Raw genomic sequence first — 17,356 nt, 5'->3', positions numbered from 1 at the left:
TCGCCAATTTTATTCATCGTATAAACTATTGGTACAACTTTGCCCACCTTATAAAATATTTCTGGGTCCGCCACTGACTATTTGAATACACCACAAAGTTAGAGCTGACAAATGAGGTTATCCTAAGGGCCGTGGTGTCATTAATCTTGGATAATCGCTGAAGCAATACCGCAATCAAGTTTCAACTTGTTTCCTCCACGTTCGAGGCACGATCGAGCAGCAATAACTTGTTTTTACATCTCATTCTGTCAATAAAAGCTCTTGGAAAACTAAGAATTGATAAATAAAAGGCTCTCATGTCCTGCCGAGTGCCCAGCCTCCAAAACTAAACGGACAAATTTAATAAATAAGTTATAGTACTTGTGGGTCGATTAATTCATTTCACTTTTGTAATATCACATTCATTTAAAAAAAAAAAATTATCACTTAACAAGTTTGTGTTAGTGATAATTTAAGGGATGAATATGAAACTTCTTCCAAGGAAAACATACATTCAGCCCCTTAAGAAAATTTTTTTTAATGGTTTTACTAATCTAACCGTGAACAACTTATCACTTTAAAATGTCTTGTTCATCACCATCCGGTCACCAAAATTCACCATTTTATATACCAAATTGAAGTTGTTGACATCTTCTTTTAGCATATGGTTTTAATGGTTTTTTTTATGTCTTACTTGTTATCTTGATTTAAAAGTTTAATTACTTAAAAACCACTCACGTTGAAACTTTGTTGCATTTATACCCTAACATAGGAAAAAGTTAATTTGTATCTTATTTTGGGTTTTTATGTTACACCTCTACTCCGAATAAGGATACAATTGATGATGTAATTAATTTGAGGATAAAATTATTAAAAACAACTAAATAGAAGGGTTATATCATATATTTTTCTACTTTGAAAAAATACAAAAAGATCCTTTAATTTTAAAAATGTTCAAATAATTTCTAATAATTAATTAAATTTATAAATTTTATAAAAAATTAAATAAAAAAGAAAACAATCCCTCCCGGCGGCCACTGTGGAGCTACCATTGCTCCTCCAAATATGGAGAACAAGTAGCTGCTGCGATGGACAATCTCCATTTTTTATTTTTTCGTAAAAAAAATAATTTCAAAAAATTATTGTTATTTTTTTAATTTTTTTTTTTGAAAAATATATTTTTATACTATTAATAACATTAACGTTTAGTAAGAATATAGATTAAAAATAAAAAATTATTTTAAATTTTTTAACGAATAAAAAGAAGTCAATATAACTTTTTGGATAGAGGTGAACATAAAAACTCAAAGGCTTAATTACTTAAAAACCACCCATCTTGAACTTTTTTTTCGTTTATACCCTGACTTAGGAAAAAATTCATTTATACCCTGACGTATGTGTTTATGTTTCACCTCTACCTCGAGGCACTAAATTAACCTCTTTTCATTTTAAAAAAAAGTTTAAAATAGCCCTCCATTTAGAGAAAAATTCATTTCTGATTAAACTCTAATTAGCTGAGGTTAAAAATAAAAAACTATTTTAAACTTTTTTTTAATGAAAAGAGGTTAATTTAGTGCCTCAGGGTAGAGGTGAAACATAAATACATACGTGAGGGTATAAATGAATTTTTTCCAAGGTCATAGTATAAACGAAAAAAAAAGTTCAAGATGAGTGGTTTTTAAGTAATAAAGCTAAACTCAAAAAGGGTACAAATGAACTTTTTCTTAGTTCAGAGTTTAAATGTAAAAAAAATTCAAACGTATGTGGTTTTTCAAATAATTAGGCCTGATTAAAAATATCTTTATCCATATTCAAAACTAGCACATGATTAATGGCCGCTTCCACTCCATGTGGGGCTTTGACAGTTGACAACCACCAATTTCCAGTCATAAAATCGTTGATAAAGGCAGACATATCACAGGTGATTGCTTTGGCATCACATTATTTCCACTTGAAAAATAACTCTATTCCCCCGGAGCTTCCTGTGAAGAAATGGCTGACAATACTCCTCCTGCTGAGAAGACAAAATCAATAGCAAGGTGTGTACAAGAAATCTCTAGCAGCAGCAAAGAACCACCACGAAGATATTGCTATAGAGATGGAATTGGTGTATGCTCGGACATTCCAGTTATGGAGATTGCAGTTATCGATATTGATCTTCTTGAATCTCCATGTCCTAACATACAAGAACTTGATAAACTCCGCTCTGCTCTCAGCTCATTCGGCTGTTTCATGGTTAGCTTCTGTCAACTTTCTCTGCTATCAGCATGCCTACTTGAAAGATTTAGTTAAATTTGCATTACCACACTACTGAAATTATTATTATTATTTTTTTTGAAATATTGTTGTTTGCTTGTTTCAGGCTATAAATCACGGAATGACAAGTTCGTTCTTGGACAAAGTGCGCTTAGTTAGCAAGCAATTCTTTGCACTTCCCATGGAGGAAAAGCAGAAATATGCTAAAAATGATAACAGCAGAGAAGGCTATGGAGATGAGGTGGTCTATGCAGAAAATCAAGTACTTGACTGGAATGACCGATTGATCCTTGGACTGTGCACAGCAGATCAACAACAGGTTGGGTTCTGGCCTAAGAATCCTGCAAATTTTATGTAAGTCATGTTTACTTTACGTGGCATAATAGCTATTACTATTCCAGAATAGCAATTTCAATCTCAATGTCCAGCAAATAATAAAAATTTATGCAGTTACAGTTCTGAAAATGGAATTAAGCATTGCAGAATATTACCTAAATCTGCAGGGAGACCGTATTGGAATACACCACGAAGTTACAGCTGATAACCAAGGTTGTCCTGAAGGCCATGGCGATGTCATTGAACTTGGATAATCGCTGCTTTTTAGATAAATATGGAGATAAAGCAACACTGCGCTTGAGATTTAACTTGTTTCCTCCATGTTCGAGGCACAATCAAGTTCTTGGACTAAAACCGCATTCAGATGCATCAGCAATCACCATTGTCCTTCAAGACAAAGAAGTGGAAGGTCTTCAGATACTGAAAGATGATCAATGGTTTCAAGTTCCCGTCGTTCCTGAAGCTCTTCTCATTAACATTGGAGATCAGATAGAGGTAATTTACATTAATGAGCTAAAAACAAAGTTCACCTCTTTTCATGGTTCTGCATCCTCTTACAGATTTTATGGATGCACGCAGATAATGAGCAATGGATCGTTCAAGAGCCCAATACACAGGGTTGTGATAAACCCGGAAAAGGAAAGGTTTTCTCTGGCTGTATTCTGCTTACCGGATCCTGATACCGATATTGAACCTGTAGATGGGTCAGTCAACGACGCAAGACCAAGACTATACAAGAAGGTGAACAACTATGTTAGTACCTTCCTTCAATTTTATTACCAGGGAAAGAGACTGATAGATCATCTGAATATTTAACTTTTCTAAGATCTTGCTAATGGAGGATGTTTTCATACTGTCAATGTAATTGAGGTTCATGATACAACATTTTCATTAAATAATAAAATATTACATCAACGCTCACCTACAAAAACGACGATGAGCGAGGACTCTAGAGAAACACGGAGAGCTGGAAAAGGATGAGGGATCACAGAATTGATGAATTTAATAAATTGATGGCTAGATTTAAACCATTTCTACTTAAAGACTTTAGTTGAACTTAAACCATTTGGTTCCACATCTTCAATGCGAATCATGAATCATTTCCAGAAACTTGTCGATCACTGCTTGTCGATGCCTTTCAACAAGGTGACGGGTTTTTTCTTCTATAGAAGAACATACGATGTTAGAGCGCTATTGGGAATTCGTATGCTTGGCTGCTGATTCCTTTTGCTGGTCTCCCTTAACAAGGGGAAACACTTGGTCTATCCTTCAGGAAACTAAAAAACCTGAACAATATCACGACAGTAATCAGAAGATAATACCATTGAGAAACAAAAAAGAAAAGGAAAAGAATTAAGAGAGCAAAGTCAGATATCTTTCATAAAAATATGAATGTATCAATATGAATAAGGTATGGAAGGAACTACTCGAGTGAATTCTAAATGATCAATCAAAAGAAAATGGGACTTTGATATTTGTCAAAGGAACTGATGAACCGAAAAATATGGGTCACAGTAGAGGCTGCCTTTTCCAAGAAAAGAAAAACAAATCATGGTACTAAGAAACTCAATCAACTCTAATTGTCAAAGTTCATGATTGCGTAAACATACATACAGGCTTCTTATATTCATAATCAAAGCCAACAAAGCAAAACTGTGAAAACAAACTAGAAACAATTTTTTTTTTTTTTTAAAAAAGACAAATTCAGGCTGGCTGAACCTCAAAACTTTAAGCTTACTTGAAACACTCTCTCTTTGATCAAAACGCTGTCTTTATTAGTATGATTTTAGAGACCACAGCACATTTCCAAGGTTGTTCTTGTATATAAAAATGGTAAATCAAGAAATCAATAATAAAAACTTAGCAAGAGCACTCCCCAAAATTCCATTGATTCATCTATCTCAATCTGTCAATAAAAGCTCTTGGAAAGCTAAGAATCAATAATACACAGGTGCCCATGTCCAACCGAGTGCCAACCCTTTCAAATAAGTTCATTGTATGGCTCACAGGGAGCCGGAAGCAAGCAAAATCAAAGGCATGTCAACTTTTTCTAGCTTAATCACTCGATAAATATAGCAAGGAAGAGTATCAAACTCAAAAGGTAACAAAAGGAATGCCTTTAGAACTTACCAATATGTTGGGAAGATAAAGCTTAGTTGTTGTGAATATTAAGACGTCCCGTTGAAGATGATAGTACGGCATCAGTTTGAATTACTTCGGCAACTTGAGGTTCCTCCCTTGAGTCTTGAGATTTATATGCATTCTCAAACAGCTCCCTCCGAATAACACCATGCAATCGCCCAAAGATTTGCTTCTTTAAAGACTCAACAGCCAAATCCAACCTCTCTAGCTGCTCCATTGCATTCACATTGTACATGAACAATCCATAGTACAGATCAAAGCTATCACCCGCCGTGTTTTCCACTAAATTCAACAAAATCTCATAGCCTTTAGTGTTAATTGGTGTTGACTCCAACCCCAACTTTTCTAGAATCCTTCCCGTTGTGTGTGTAATGAACTGTGACCCAGCTGCATGCCAATCGTGTTCTGAACAGGACATCTCAACCATTCTGCATCCTTCACGGGCAAAAATATCAAGAAACTGATCACACCTTTTTACTCTTGTCTCATCACTTCCTACCCTGACCTTATCAAAAAGAAAGGGAAGATTATTCCATCCATTTTTTCCACTCTCCGGTCCAAACATAGGATGTGTACAAAGAATATCAAAATCAGGCGGCAAATGCTGAAGAAACAAACTCCTAGGAAACTCTTTCACTGAGAGCACATCAACAAACAGGGTACTTCTCTTCAATCTCTGAACTGGCAGTGACTGGAGAACTTTTTCAGTTGAAAGAATTGAAGTACAAAGAAGAAGAACATCTGGATGCTCCTCGCAAAAGTCGTCTGCATTGGAGAAATAAGAAACCCCCAATTTTCTAGCCTCATAAGAATAGTCTGATCGAGAATAGGCCAGAACCGTGTGGCCTTGCCGAACAAAGGTTCTTGCGAGGAACTGACCGAAATTGCCAAAACCAACTATACCAATCTTAAGCTTTGAGTTCTCGTCAATGCAATCAGAGCTTTGCGCCTCATACTTGTATGGTTGAGCAGCACCTTGAGACCTGAGATTTTGAATAAGTTTAACAAATAAAAATTAATGAGGATAGTATAGCTTAGCTGATTGCCCCCACCAAAGAGGCTTATTTAGTATGCCCACGTCACTGTTCTAAACATTAACAGAATCCATCACGACCAGTGTGCTATGTTTCTGCTTAAAGAAGTGATCCAAGCATTTGTTTTACAATACACCCTTACATAAATAAGGGATAAATTATCTATATAAGGTAATGTAGTATGATCTGCATAGAAATAAAAACGCAAGAGTGTAGTTGTCTTACGAGGTAAAAGATTCTTCTCCTAGTGTTACTTCCATTATACGAGCCAACCTTTCATTTTGATATCTATGCTCCTTAATCTTTCAGGCAACCTTTCCAATTTAATAATCTCAATCATCCAAGCTAAGCAAAGAGCACTAACAAAATCCCATTTTCACTAACTACTGATTTATTACATTTTTCTTTTTTTCTAAGAAAGAGATTGAAATTTTGCCTAATGAGAAAGAATAATTATAATTTAAGCAACCAAAAGCCATAAAAACAACCGAATCTACAATTAAACAACCAGACGGGGCCAATAGAACATAAATTCCACAATAACTCATCAAAAGAACAAATAGTAAATGAAACTCTTACCATTCAGCCTCTGAAGCATATGCCAGTGCAGCACCATTTCTGTTCCAATCCAAATATTTGACTCGCCGAGTTTGATCTTTCTCCCCATTTCCTAACAACTCTTTCCTTACAGCATCATGTAAGCTATCAAAAAGCTGTTTCCTCAACTCCTCAAAAGCCACATTAAACCTCTTGAGCATCTCAAGTGCATTCTTATTATACATAAACAAGCCATAAAACAAATCAAAACTATCCCCTGCAGTGTTCTCCACCAACTCCAACAAACTCTCATACCCTTTAGTATTAATAGGAGTAGACTCCAATTTCAACATCTCCAAAACCCTACCAACAGTATGAGTAATAAACTGCGACTCAGCAGCATACATATCATGCTCATGGCAACTCATTTCCACCATTTTACACCCTTGACTAGCAAAAATATCAAGAAAATTCTCACACCTGGTAGCTCTAGACTCCTCATTACCAATTCTAACCTTGTCATACACAAAACAAAAACCATCCCACCCAAGTTTAGCACTTTCAGGACCAAACATAGGATGGGTACAAAGAATATCAAAATCACTAGGCAAAACATCAAGGAAGAGTTTTTTAGCAAATTCTTTAACAGACAACACATCAACAAACAAAGTATTTCTCTTAAACCTCTGTAAAGGCAATGACTTCAAGACTTTTTCAGTAGAAAGAATTGAAGTACATAACAATATAACATCTGGGTGTTGCTCACAGAGATCATGAGGGTCAAGAAAGAAGGAGACACCGAGTGAATGAGCTTCATGGGAATGATCAGTTTTAGAGTAAGCAATGACAGTGTGGCCCTGGGAAACAAGGGTTTTTGCTATGAATTGGCCGAAGTTTCCAAACCCGATTATGGCTATATTGAGGAGGTGAGAATCGGAGAGTGGTGGCATTTGGGTAATGCTACCTGGGTCCGGTTCATCAAGTGCTGTTGATGTTTGTTTAGGGGCGGTGATGGAGATGGATTTGATGTGTGGAGGCGTACGGACGTGTTTGGGGTTGAAGAGAAGAGGAGGAAGCGGCGGCGGAGAAGAGAGGGAAGGGGGAGGAGGTTTCAGTAGCGGTGGGCGGTGGAGAGGTGATAGGGAGAACATAATTAGGAAGAGTTGAATGAGAGAGAGATAGAGAAACAGAAGACAAAAAGAAAAAAAGAAATCTGAAGCTGAAGCTGAACAAATGTCTTACAAATGGGTATCTGAAAGATCAGATATTTACCATTTTATAACACCCAATTGTCTATAAGATGATCAGCAAGAACTGCTAAAGAAATGTTCTTTGTTTTTCAAATGACAAACATATGTTTTTTACTGCGTTTTTCTTTTGGCCAAATGTTTTTTACGTGTTAGAAACCAGAAAAATATGTTCTTTTTTTTTTGAGAAAAGAAAAATATGTTCTTTTAATGAGAAAGAAATGTACTACTTCTAGTGACGGATTAAATGTATTTCAACATTTCTGTTATAAAAATAATTGAATTACTATTAATTTTAATTAAAACTAATTTAAAATTAAACTGACTAAATTAGTTTATAAATTTAATTAACTCAACTAAAATGATTGAATATAAAATATATTTTCTTCATTCACAATTATGATTATTTAACTTAAATATATAAACATTTAATTTAATTCATCATTCAATGCAACTTTATCAAATAACGATTCAAAATAATCATAAAATACATATATAACTTATTTTAACATTTAAATATTAATTATTAAAATAATAACTTATTTTATTTTATTTTTTTGATAACTGGGGTATAATTAATTTAATTTAATTGATTAAAATTAATTCATATAAAAATATTTTATCTACTTAATCAATTTTTAAAAATGAGAAAATTTTATAATTTGTGAGATACAAAATTAATAAGGCAATTAAATTATGGACGAAAAGAATATAATATATTAATTTGTTAATAAAAAGTTAAATGTAAAAGAATATTAACCATATAAAATTAACTTTGTTAATTAAAATATCTAATTAAGTTTAATTAAGATAGATCAAGACAACTACTCCCTCAATCCTTTTTAAATACTAGTTTCGTATTACGTGCTATGCACGTGGCTCGTAACGTAATTTTTTTACATACTGAATTTTTTTTTTTTTGATTTTATAATAACTATAATTAAATAATTAATTTAATTTTATTAATAATATCTTTAAAAATAATAAAATAGAAATTTAAATCAAATAAAGTATTTTAATTTTATAGTTCAATTAAACAAAAAAATAGGTATTCCTACTAATTTGGAGACAATTTAGTTATTTTTTACATAGTAAAAACTAAATTGGTGATAATTTATCTACCTATTCTAATTAGGACTTTAATTACAATAGTGATTAATTAAATAACTAATTAGTTAATGACTATAAAACCTTTATTTAGTAGTAAACTGAAAAGGATTATTCAGTAAATTTGCCTGTTCCCCCCCCCCCCCCTCCGTGCTTTTACATACTAAAAACTAAATTGGTGATAATTTAACTACCTATTCTAATTAGGATTTTAATTACAATAGTGATTAATTAAATAACTAATTAGTTAATGACTATAAAACCTTTATTTAGTATTAAACTGAAAAGGATTATTCAGTAAATTTGCATGTCCCCTCCCCCCCATCCGTGCTTTTATATATAGTATAGAAGTATAGATATATTTTTTAGTGTGTGTTTTTTTATCAAAATAATTCTTCATATAAATTTTTAATGATAAATTTAAGAAAAAAATTATTGTTATCCTTTATTTTAATTAGTGGAATAAAATAAGCATTTATTAATATATAATTTTTTTGACAGAGATAAATTTATTAAAAAAGAAAATTAAAAGTATACTAAATACTATAGTATATAAATATAGAGTGAATATAATTGAGTTTTTAGAATTATTTTCGGTTTAAATGATAGCAAGTAGTTTCACTAAATATATCGTCTGTTTTTCTTTTATCAACTTATGAATATCGAGTTTGTTATTTGTTTATGGGTTAATGTCATAAAAATTCACCAATTTTACATGTTTTCTCATTTTAATCACGAAATTTAAATTTTCTCATTTTCATGCACGAACTACCACTTTTTCTCAAATTCATGCACGGTGTTGAGGTGTCACGGCTCTATTGGTGTAATTTGCTGAGGTGGAGGTCATTTTACACCAATGAATGAGTGCCACCTCAACACCGTGCATGAATTTGAGAAAAAATGGTAGTTTGTGCATAAAAATAAGAAAATTTAAACCGCGTGATTAAAATGAGAAAATGTGTAAAGTTCGTGATTTTTTTTGACATTAACCCTTTGTTTATTTGTTGTACTTCATTTTCGTACCAAACTTTTTATATATTCAAGTAATATTATTACTGGAGTTCTCTTCCTATATTATTAGCAGCATTAATCGATTATGCAATGTTTGAAATTATTATTGAAAATCTATTACAACTCGCATATCAAACTAGCTCAAAGTAGGGACAAATTCTTTTGTGATATTGAAACTCTTTTCTTTTACACAATTTGACAGCTGAAAAATACGAGTCTTTAATCTTTTTTATTTTTTGAATCCAATTTTTCATGTTATTGAATAAGCGAAAATGGATAACAAATGACTTCCTATACTTACTTGTCTATCTAAGACAATGCATAATGCATCTCTAACACATAATGTTTGTCTTACTTCTTCCAAAAATCATTTTCAAGATGCATTAGGGGAACACTTTACCATTCCCCTCTTGTGTGGCTGTCACAACTGTTGTTACACCATAGTTATATATATATATATATATATATATATACACCGAAGGCAGAAGGTACAAAAAATTCTCGATTTTTTTAAAAGTACATATCATTTTTTTTATTTTATTTTGTGGGCATAATTAAGCCCTTTTGTTTTTAAAATTGAACAATTAAATCCTCGTTGTTTTAAGAATCGAACAAATAAACCCTGTTAGTTGACTTTTGGGACACTTACCCCCTCAAATTTTCAGTAAATATTTTAAATATTAAAATTATTTTTGAACTTTTTTCTTATATGATTATAAGAGACATGTCAGCCATTAACGAGAAAATGGTTTTGGATGAAAGGGGTTATTTGCATTATTTGAGAACAAAAAGGGGTTAATTATACCCTAAAAAAGTAAAAGGATTGATCTGTACTTTTGTAAAAACTACGAGGGTTTTTTTGTACCTTTTGCCTATACCGAATATACTAAGAAAGGCAAATACTGTTAATTTTTAAAGGTTTGACTATAAGTAATATAAATCGTAAACATTCAATATTTTACTGGATTTAAACCTTGTTAAATACTAATAATTCAACATTTACAAATCCAATATATAATTAATTAATTATCAAAATTTATGATAAGTTAAATGACTTTTTTAGTTTAATGTATAAATAATCACTTATCTTAATTTTATATTTAAATTTAACATTATTTTAAATAACTAAATTTAATTTTTAAAAATATATTTTCTTCTTTTTTTCAAACCGGCTAGAACTGACACCAACACCGAAACCGCCCAATCCCAAATAATTCTAGAACCGTTCGAGGGGCGATTCAGAGCCGATTACAATATTTCTTAAACTATGAACCGGCAGTTGTAAACCGGAACTATCGGATTGTGAACCATGGTTATCTCCACCTAAATACGAGCATTTAAATTATAACTATACAGTTGATCTTCTAATAATTAATACTCAATAAATTAATAATTTTAATAATTAATAAAATTTTAGGGAACCAATTTCAATATTACGTCTTATTTAATATTTAATAAATTAATAATTCTAATAATTAATAAATTTTTAATCCACCATTTGTATTAATTATTAGATGGTCGACTGTAATTGGAAAATTTTCTATATTCTGAAACAATCTAAAATAAAAATATTTTCTATATTCTGAAACAATCTAAAATAAATTTTCTATAATTACGAGTAACTCATTAATTTGTTGCACAAAGTGGCTCAACCATTGTCTTAAATAATTATTCTATACCATTGAGGATCAGGACTAGGGGTGTAAACGAACCGAGCCGTTCGCGAGTAGCTCGGTGCTCGGTTTATGTTCGTTCGTATTCTAAACGAACCGAGTTCGAGCTTGATTTTATGTTCGTTAATATAAACGAGCCGAACATGAACATAGTGGTGTTCGGCTCGTTTAAGTTCACGAACAACTCGAATAAGAGTTCGTGAACGAACTCGATTAAGAGTTTGTGAACAAGTTCGTGAACGAGCTCGTATATAGTTCATGAACAAGCTCGTTTAGAAACTCGATTAGGTGTATGCGAACTAATTCATATTTAAATTAATTTATATAATTATGTTTCTAATTTATTCATCTCATATTCGTGAACGAGATCAATTAGATTGTTTTTAATTTATTTAGCTAATTATATTCGTGTTTGTTCGTTTAGCAGATCGTGTTCGTTCCTTTATCCGCTAAACGAGCAAGCTCGTGAACAATCTCGTTTAGTACTTATCGAGCTCGTTCGCGAGCTTGTTTGTGAACGAGCTCGTTTCGTATTTATCAAGCTCGTTCGTGAGCTTGTTCGCGAATTTGTTCATTTAGCGGAACGAACACGAGCTGAACACGAACCGAACATGAACACTATAAAATCTAAACGAATCGAACATGAACACTATGTTCAAAGCTCGACCGAACATGAACACCTTGTTCGCTAAATGAGCCGAACATGAACACTTCAAAACTCGGCTCGGTTCGGTTCATTTACACCCCTAATCAGGACTGTCGTTCATGATCAGATTTTATTCGCATTTGAACTAATTTCTCTTACCACAATTCTAGTTTCAATCTGGGATCCAATTGACATGAAAATTCATAATGCTAACTTTGTTGTAATGAAATTAGCACCAACACAACAGCTTGGAGATTGAAAGTTGACAAACTCTGACTAGAGAAAGATAAAACTCTTCATCAAATTAACCATTTTCATTGTTATGATTGTTGCTGTAATAAAACCCTTTTAATAAGGGATTCAAGAGTCAACTCAAACTACAATCTATATATACTATAACATCAAATTAAAAAAAAAATAAGGATGTGAAGAACCAGTAGCATTGAACTGGGTGGAGATTCTTTTATGTTGCTAGTACTGTCCCCACTTAAAATATCTTGAAAAGTATACCTCCATGCGTAGCGAAAAATGGTGCAAACACAAGCGACTCGACTGCCATAAGCTTGATCAAGATGTTAAGTGATGGTCCAGATGTGTCCTTCAATGGGTCACCAATGGTGTCACCTATAACAGCTGCCTTGTGGGGATCTGATCCTTTAGGACCAAGAGTTCTTGCATGCTCTGATGCACCAGCCTATCATCCAACGAACATAATTCAATCAGTTGATACCAAATCTAGAGCTATTAATGTAATCACTATTCTTATAGTTAAGCACTTATAAAATTTTAAAGGAATAACGATCGTGGCCGGATCAATTAGGTCCAATTCATCCATTAAGATCAAACAAACCCAAAAGTTAATAATTTCATATCAAATGGATTTAAAGTTTCTAATTATTCTATTTCAATTGGATCTGTTCGACCTGATTAATTTAAAAAGTTTGTGGATCGGAATGATATTTCTTTCAAATTTTAACTGATCGTCTACCTCAATATACTTCTTGGCATTATCCCAAGCACCGCCAGTGTTGGATGCAGAGATGGCAACCTGCAGATTGAAGACAACAGAAATAATAGCTCAAGACACAAGTAGCTACGCAATGAAACTATTGCATTGCTATGAATTCAAATAAATAAGGACATAAATATTTGGGAAGTGCTTCTCATACCTGTACGCCTGATACGAGTGAACCAGCTAGAACACCGGAGAGAGTTTCAACACCGAAAAAGATTCCAACAATGAGAGGAGTGAGCATGACAAGTGCACCGGGTGGGATCATCTCTTTGATGGAAGCGTCGGTGGAAATCTTAACACATGTAGCATAGTCAGGCTTGGCAGTACCCTCCATCAACCCGGGGATTGTATTGAATTGCCTCCGGACTTCCTCCACCATCTTCAAAGCTGCACTTCCCACACTCTTCATTGTCATGGCAGAAAACCAGTAAGGAAGCATTGCACCCACAATCAAACCAATAAAAACTTTTGGTGTTAGCACATCTACTGTTGAAATGGAAGCTCGGCTAACAAAGGCGCCAAAGAGGGCTAGGGAAACAAGAGCTGCAGATCCAATGGCAAAACCCTGAAAGGCATAGCACACAAGATAAATTTTAATAAAACTTAAGACAAGATTAATCAATAAGAAAGGATACACATTCCTTGATTTCTGATGTGGACTAAATCATATTTCTAAAAGACTATAAAGTTTCAACAGGATTCAAGCCTATGTCCAATAAAAGAAGAGTTGGAATGCACGGACACAAATGCTGCAAAGCAACTAAAGCAAAAGTTATACGTATTTCACACTAATTATAAAAGAAACAAACCTTGCCGATAGCAGCAGTGGTGTTTCCTGCAGCATCAAGAGCGTCAGTCCTCTCTCGAATTCTGTGGCTCATACCTGCCATCTCAGCAATACCTCCAGCATTGTCACTAATGGGACCATATGCATCAATAGCCAACCCAGTGGCAATGGTACTCAGCATTCCAAGGGCTGCTACTGCAATACCATACATAGCAGCAAAGCTAAAACTAACAAAAATGCTAGCTGCAATGGCGAAAATGGGAATAATTACGGATTTATATCCCAATGCAAGCCCAAAAATAACATTAGTGGCAGCTCCAGTTCGGCATGAATCGGCAACATCTTGAACAGGGCTGAAAATTAATGCAAGGCTGTTAAAATTAATGGCTAATAAGGAGAAATAACAAGCAACATAAACACTTTGGCTACTGACCTGTATGCGTTGCTAGTGTAATACTCGGTTACAAATCCAATAATAAGTCCAGCCCATAGACCGACAGCAACACACAAGAAAAGTTGCCTGTATAAACAGTTAAAAAGACCAACATATTCAATCAATAATTCACAGATAAAAAAAACTCCTTTACTTTAGTATTAGTCATTGCAGAGTAAACTACACTCAAATGGAAAACCGTGAAAGTCCTTACCAATTCTTGACATCTTTCTGAGTCCCGAAATTGAAGATGGTGAACGAAGATGGAAGAGCAATCCAACTAACAATGGCAATTCCAATAGTCATAAATACAGTTGAGATGATGAGCTGCCTCTTCAAAGCAGGCTCAATTTGGTCTACAGCCTTGATCTCAAAGAAATCAGTTGCAAATAAGGTGGTCAGCAAGCAAACGATGATACCCACAGAGCTAATGATAAGAGGATATAGCATCGGTGTGAACTCGTGATTAATTCCAAAAGACGATATGGACGCGACAACTAGAGCAGCACAAGAAGATTCTGCGTATGAGCCAAAAAGGTCAGATCCCATACCAGCTATATCGCCAACATTGTCACCAACATTATCAGCAATGACCTGAAAACAGGAAATAGCTTATAAACAAATCAACAAAAAAGAAGTGTGACTCGTAATAAATTGAATAATCTCTGAGTAAGGGAATTTCTTACAGCTGGATTTCTTGGGTCGTCCTCAGGGATGTTCTTTTCGACCTTGCCAACAAGATCAGCACCAACATCAGCAGCTTTAGTGTAGATACCTCCACCAACTCTGCCAAAGAGGGCCATGGAAGATCCTCCAAGACCATAACCAGTTATAGCCTCGAAAAGTCCAGCCCAATCATCACCATAGTACAGCTTAAAGAGATTGATGGTAATGTACAGTACCAAAAGGCCATTTGCAGCAAGGAGAAAACCCATGACAGCACCAGATCTAAATGCAACAATAAAAGCCTTCCCGACTCCTTTTCTTGCCTCAAGAGTTGTTCTAGCATTTGCATATGTAGCAATTTTCATCCCAAGGAAGCCAGAAACAACAGAAGTGATAGCACCAAGCACAAATGATATAGTGCTGAAGGCAGCAGTTGCCAGAGCAGGCTTGCACATCTTCAATTGGTCGTAGGTACAAGGCTGAGACTTGGTGCTGAATCCCTCAACAGAGCCAAGGAATACGAAAATAAGGATTGCAAAAGCAACCATGAAAATTCCGACATACTGATATTCAGTAAAAAGGAAAGAGGTTGCTCCTGTAACATCCACAAACCAAATTAGCATGTAGAAAAAAGTGATTCCATCAACAATGCTCGAAGATCTTCAACACAACACACAGGCGAAAACATAGAATTAAAATACCATGGTCAAATTACACAAACTTCTGTTATTTTTGTCTATGCACTAGAAAATTAATAACTCAAACCATAGAATTTAGATTTTGAGGAAACATTAAATATGGCTTGAAAAACGCAGAGCAATTGTAGTTTATGGTAACTCCATCAAATCCCAGAAGAGGACATGACTTCCCAGATCTAAGCATATTTTCCATGAAAGCTGTAAAAGGGACAGCTTTCACAGCGAGCTGAGCCGAACCAATTTTGGGCAGCATAAGAACTTGAACAACAGATCTTAGAGAGCATCACATGAAGCATTCAATTATATATCAACCGCAAATTATTCATTCAGAGGACTCAGATTTCAAAACTAGTAACCATTCTTCTTTAACTACTTGAGCACACAAGCTGTCTAATTTTAGTTAAAAAAACCTTTTCAACGGATGGATGTTATAAGTTCCAGCTATATCAACCAATGAATTCATGAACAAAACACTGGGAAACTCAGAATCTAAACATGGCAAATAAAAAAAACGAAACAATCCACAAATATAGGAAAAACAAGATAAAATAAAGCATCAGCCTTTTTTACTAATAACAGACAAATCATCCAAAATATCCCCATATCAAACAATCAAACAAAGATCTAATCTTTCAAGAACAAAGTCTAAATACATGCCCACATACATAAAATATAATATGTATACACTATGCACATGCATATGAACATGTCTATATTTTATTTATTTTTAAAAAATTCATACATACAGATAAAAAATTATTCTTTTTACCTTCAGAGATGGCGGTTTGAATTTCAGCACACTTAGCAACAACATTATGATCATTAACACCTTCTTCTTCTTCTATTAGAGAATCATTATAGCCATTCTTATGAGTATCTCTGCCATTGTCAGCAACCAACTTGACCTTAGAGACAAGTAGCCATTGAAGCAAAGAGAACCCAATTCCTATAATTGCACACACCGGAATCAAAATCTCGGTCCCAAGATCCGGCAACAAAACTGCACCCATTTTATAAAACAAAAAACCCACCAAAAATAATTGAAGAAACGAGAGTGAATGTGTGAAAAAGATGACAAGTTTGTGTTTATATAGAATTATTTGTAACGTCAAATATACACAAAGGGAAGCGGTGGTGTTATGTTATTATTAGGGAGCGAGTGACAGATTTTAATAAGTTGTAAGCTGTACAAATACAAATTGTCTAAATTTAACTCTTTTCTTCTTTATTCTTATCCTTTTTTAATTACTGTATTAGTTTTCTAGATTTAATTAATATAAACCTCTAATTTTCATTTTCCTCAACTTAAACTTGGTAAATATTTTGTTGGGTTTTGAATTGAATTTTCTTTTTATGGAAATTGAAAAACATACAAATTTATGTGGGCTAAATTTGGGAATTAGTTTTAACTGAGTTGTTCTAAATGAATTATAATATTTTTGTTTTTCAGTTATTTGGTGAATGGGATTTTATTTGTTTAAAATGATTTTACTATTTATTGAAATGGATATTCGAATAATTAATAATTAGACTTTTGATGAATGAGTCTTATGAACAACAAAATGAAATTAGTGAATTTGATTGAATTAAGTACTGTGTGTTGTTAAACAATGGAGACAAATTCAACTAGTCAAAACTTTAACAACATTTTTCTTTGGTTTTGAATAAAGATTTGTTTTAAAAACAAATTATTAATTTAAATGACGATGTTTAAAAGAATTAAATAAAGAGATTGGTTATATCCTAAGAAGCACGGAAACTTCGATAAAGTTGCGTTTCCCGTTTCGGA

At 33.5% G+C, this 17,356-nt stretch overlaps 2 protein-coding genes across 2 annotated transcripts; one reads left to right on the top strand and one right to left on the bottom strand.

The window, feature by feature from the left end:
• Nucleotides 1–1,856: 1,856 nt before the first annotated feature.
• LOC126654106 (2-oxoglutarate-dependent dioxygenase 11-like) lies at nucleotides 1,857–3,486 on the top strand. The gene is made up of 4 exons (XM_050348207.2): nucleotides 1,857–2,214; nucleotides 2,342–2,589; nucleotides 2,739–3,066; nucleotides 3,151–3,486. The coding sequence occupies exons 1-4, from the start codon at nucleotides 1,972–1,974 to the stop codon at nucleotides 3,385–3,387; spliced, it is 1,056 nt and encodes a 351-aa protein (XP_050204164.1). The 5' UTR covers nucleotides 1,857–1,971; the 3' UTR covers nucleotides 3,388–3,486.
• LOC126653797 (pyrophosphate-energized vacuolar membrane proton pump) lies at nucleotides 3,401–16,760 on the bottom strand. Its single transcript, XM_050347773.2, has 11 exons — nucleotides 16,337–16,760; nucleotides 14,890–15,464; nucleotides 14,418–14,797; nucleotides 14,204–14,290; nucleotides 13,793–14,123; nucleotides 13,138–13,548; nucleotides 12,957–13,016; nucleotides 12,461–12,662; nucleotides 6,327–7,521; nucleotides 4,702–5,696; nucleotides 3,401–3,857 (listed from the first exon to the last, which is right to left on the bottom strand). The coding sequence occupies exons 1-10, from the start codon at nucleotides 16,575–16,577 to the stop codon at nucleotides 4,724–4,726; spliced, it is 4,455 nt and encodes a 1,484-aa protein (XP_050203730.2). The 5' UTR covers nucleotides 16,578–16,760; the 3' UTR covers nucleotides 3,401–3,857; nucleotides 4,702–4,723.
• Nucleotides 16,761–17,356: the final 596 nt, after the last annotated feature.

The sequence above is a fragment of the Mercurialis annua genome, linkage group LG1-X, assembly GCF_937616625.2.
Source record: "Mercurialis annua linkage group LG1-X, ddMerAnnu1.2, whole genome shotgun sequence".
Taxonomy (NCBI): domain Eukaryota; kingdom Viridiplantae; phylum Streptophyta; class Magnoliopsida; order Malpighiales; family Euphorbiaceae; genus Mercurialis; species Mercurialis annua.
Note: the sequence above shows the minus strand (reverse complement) of the source record. Positions and strands in the feature narration are given on the sequence as shown.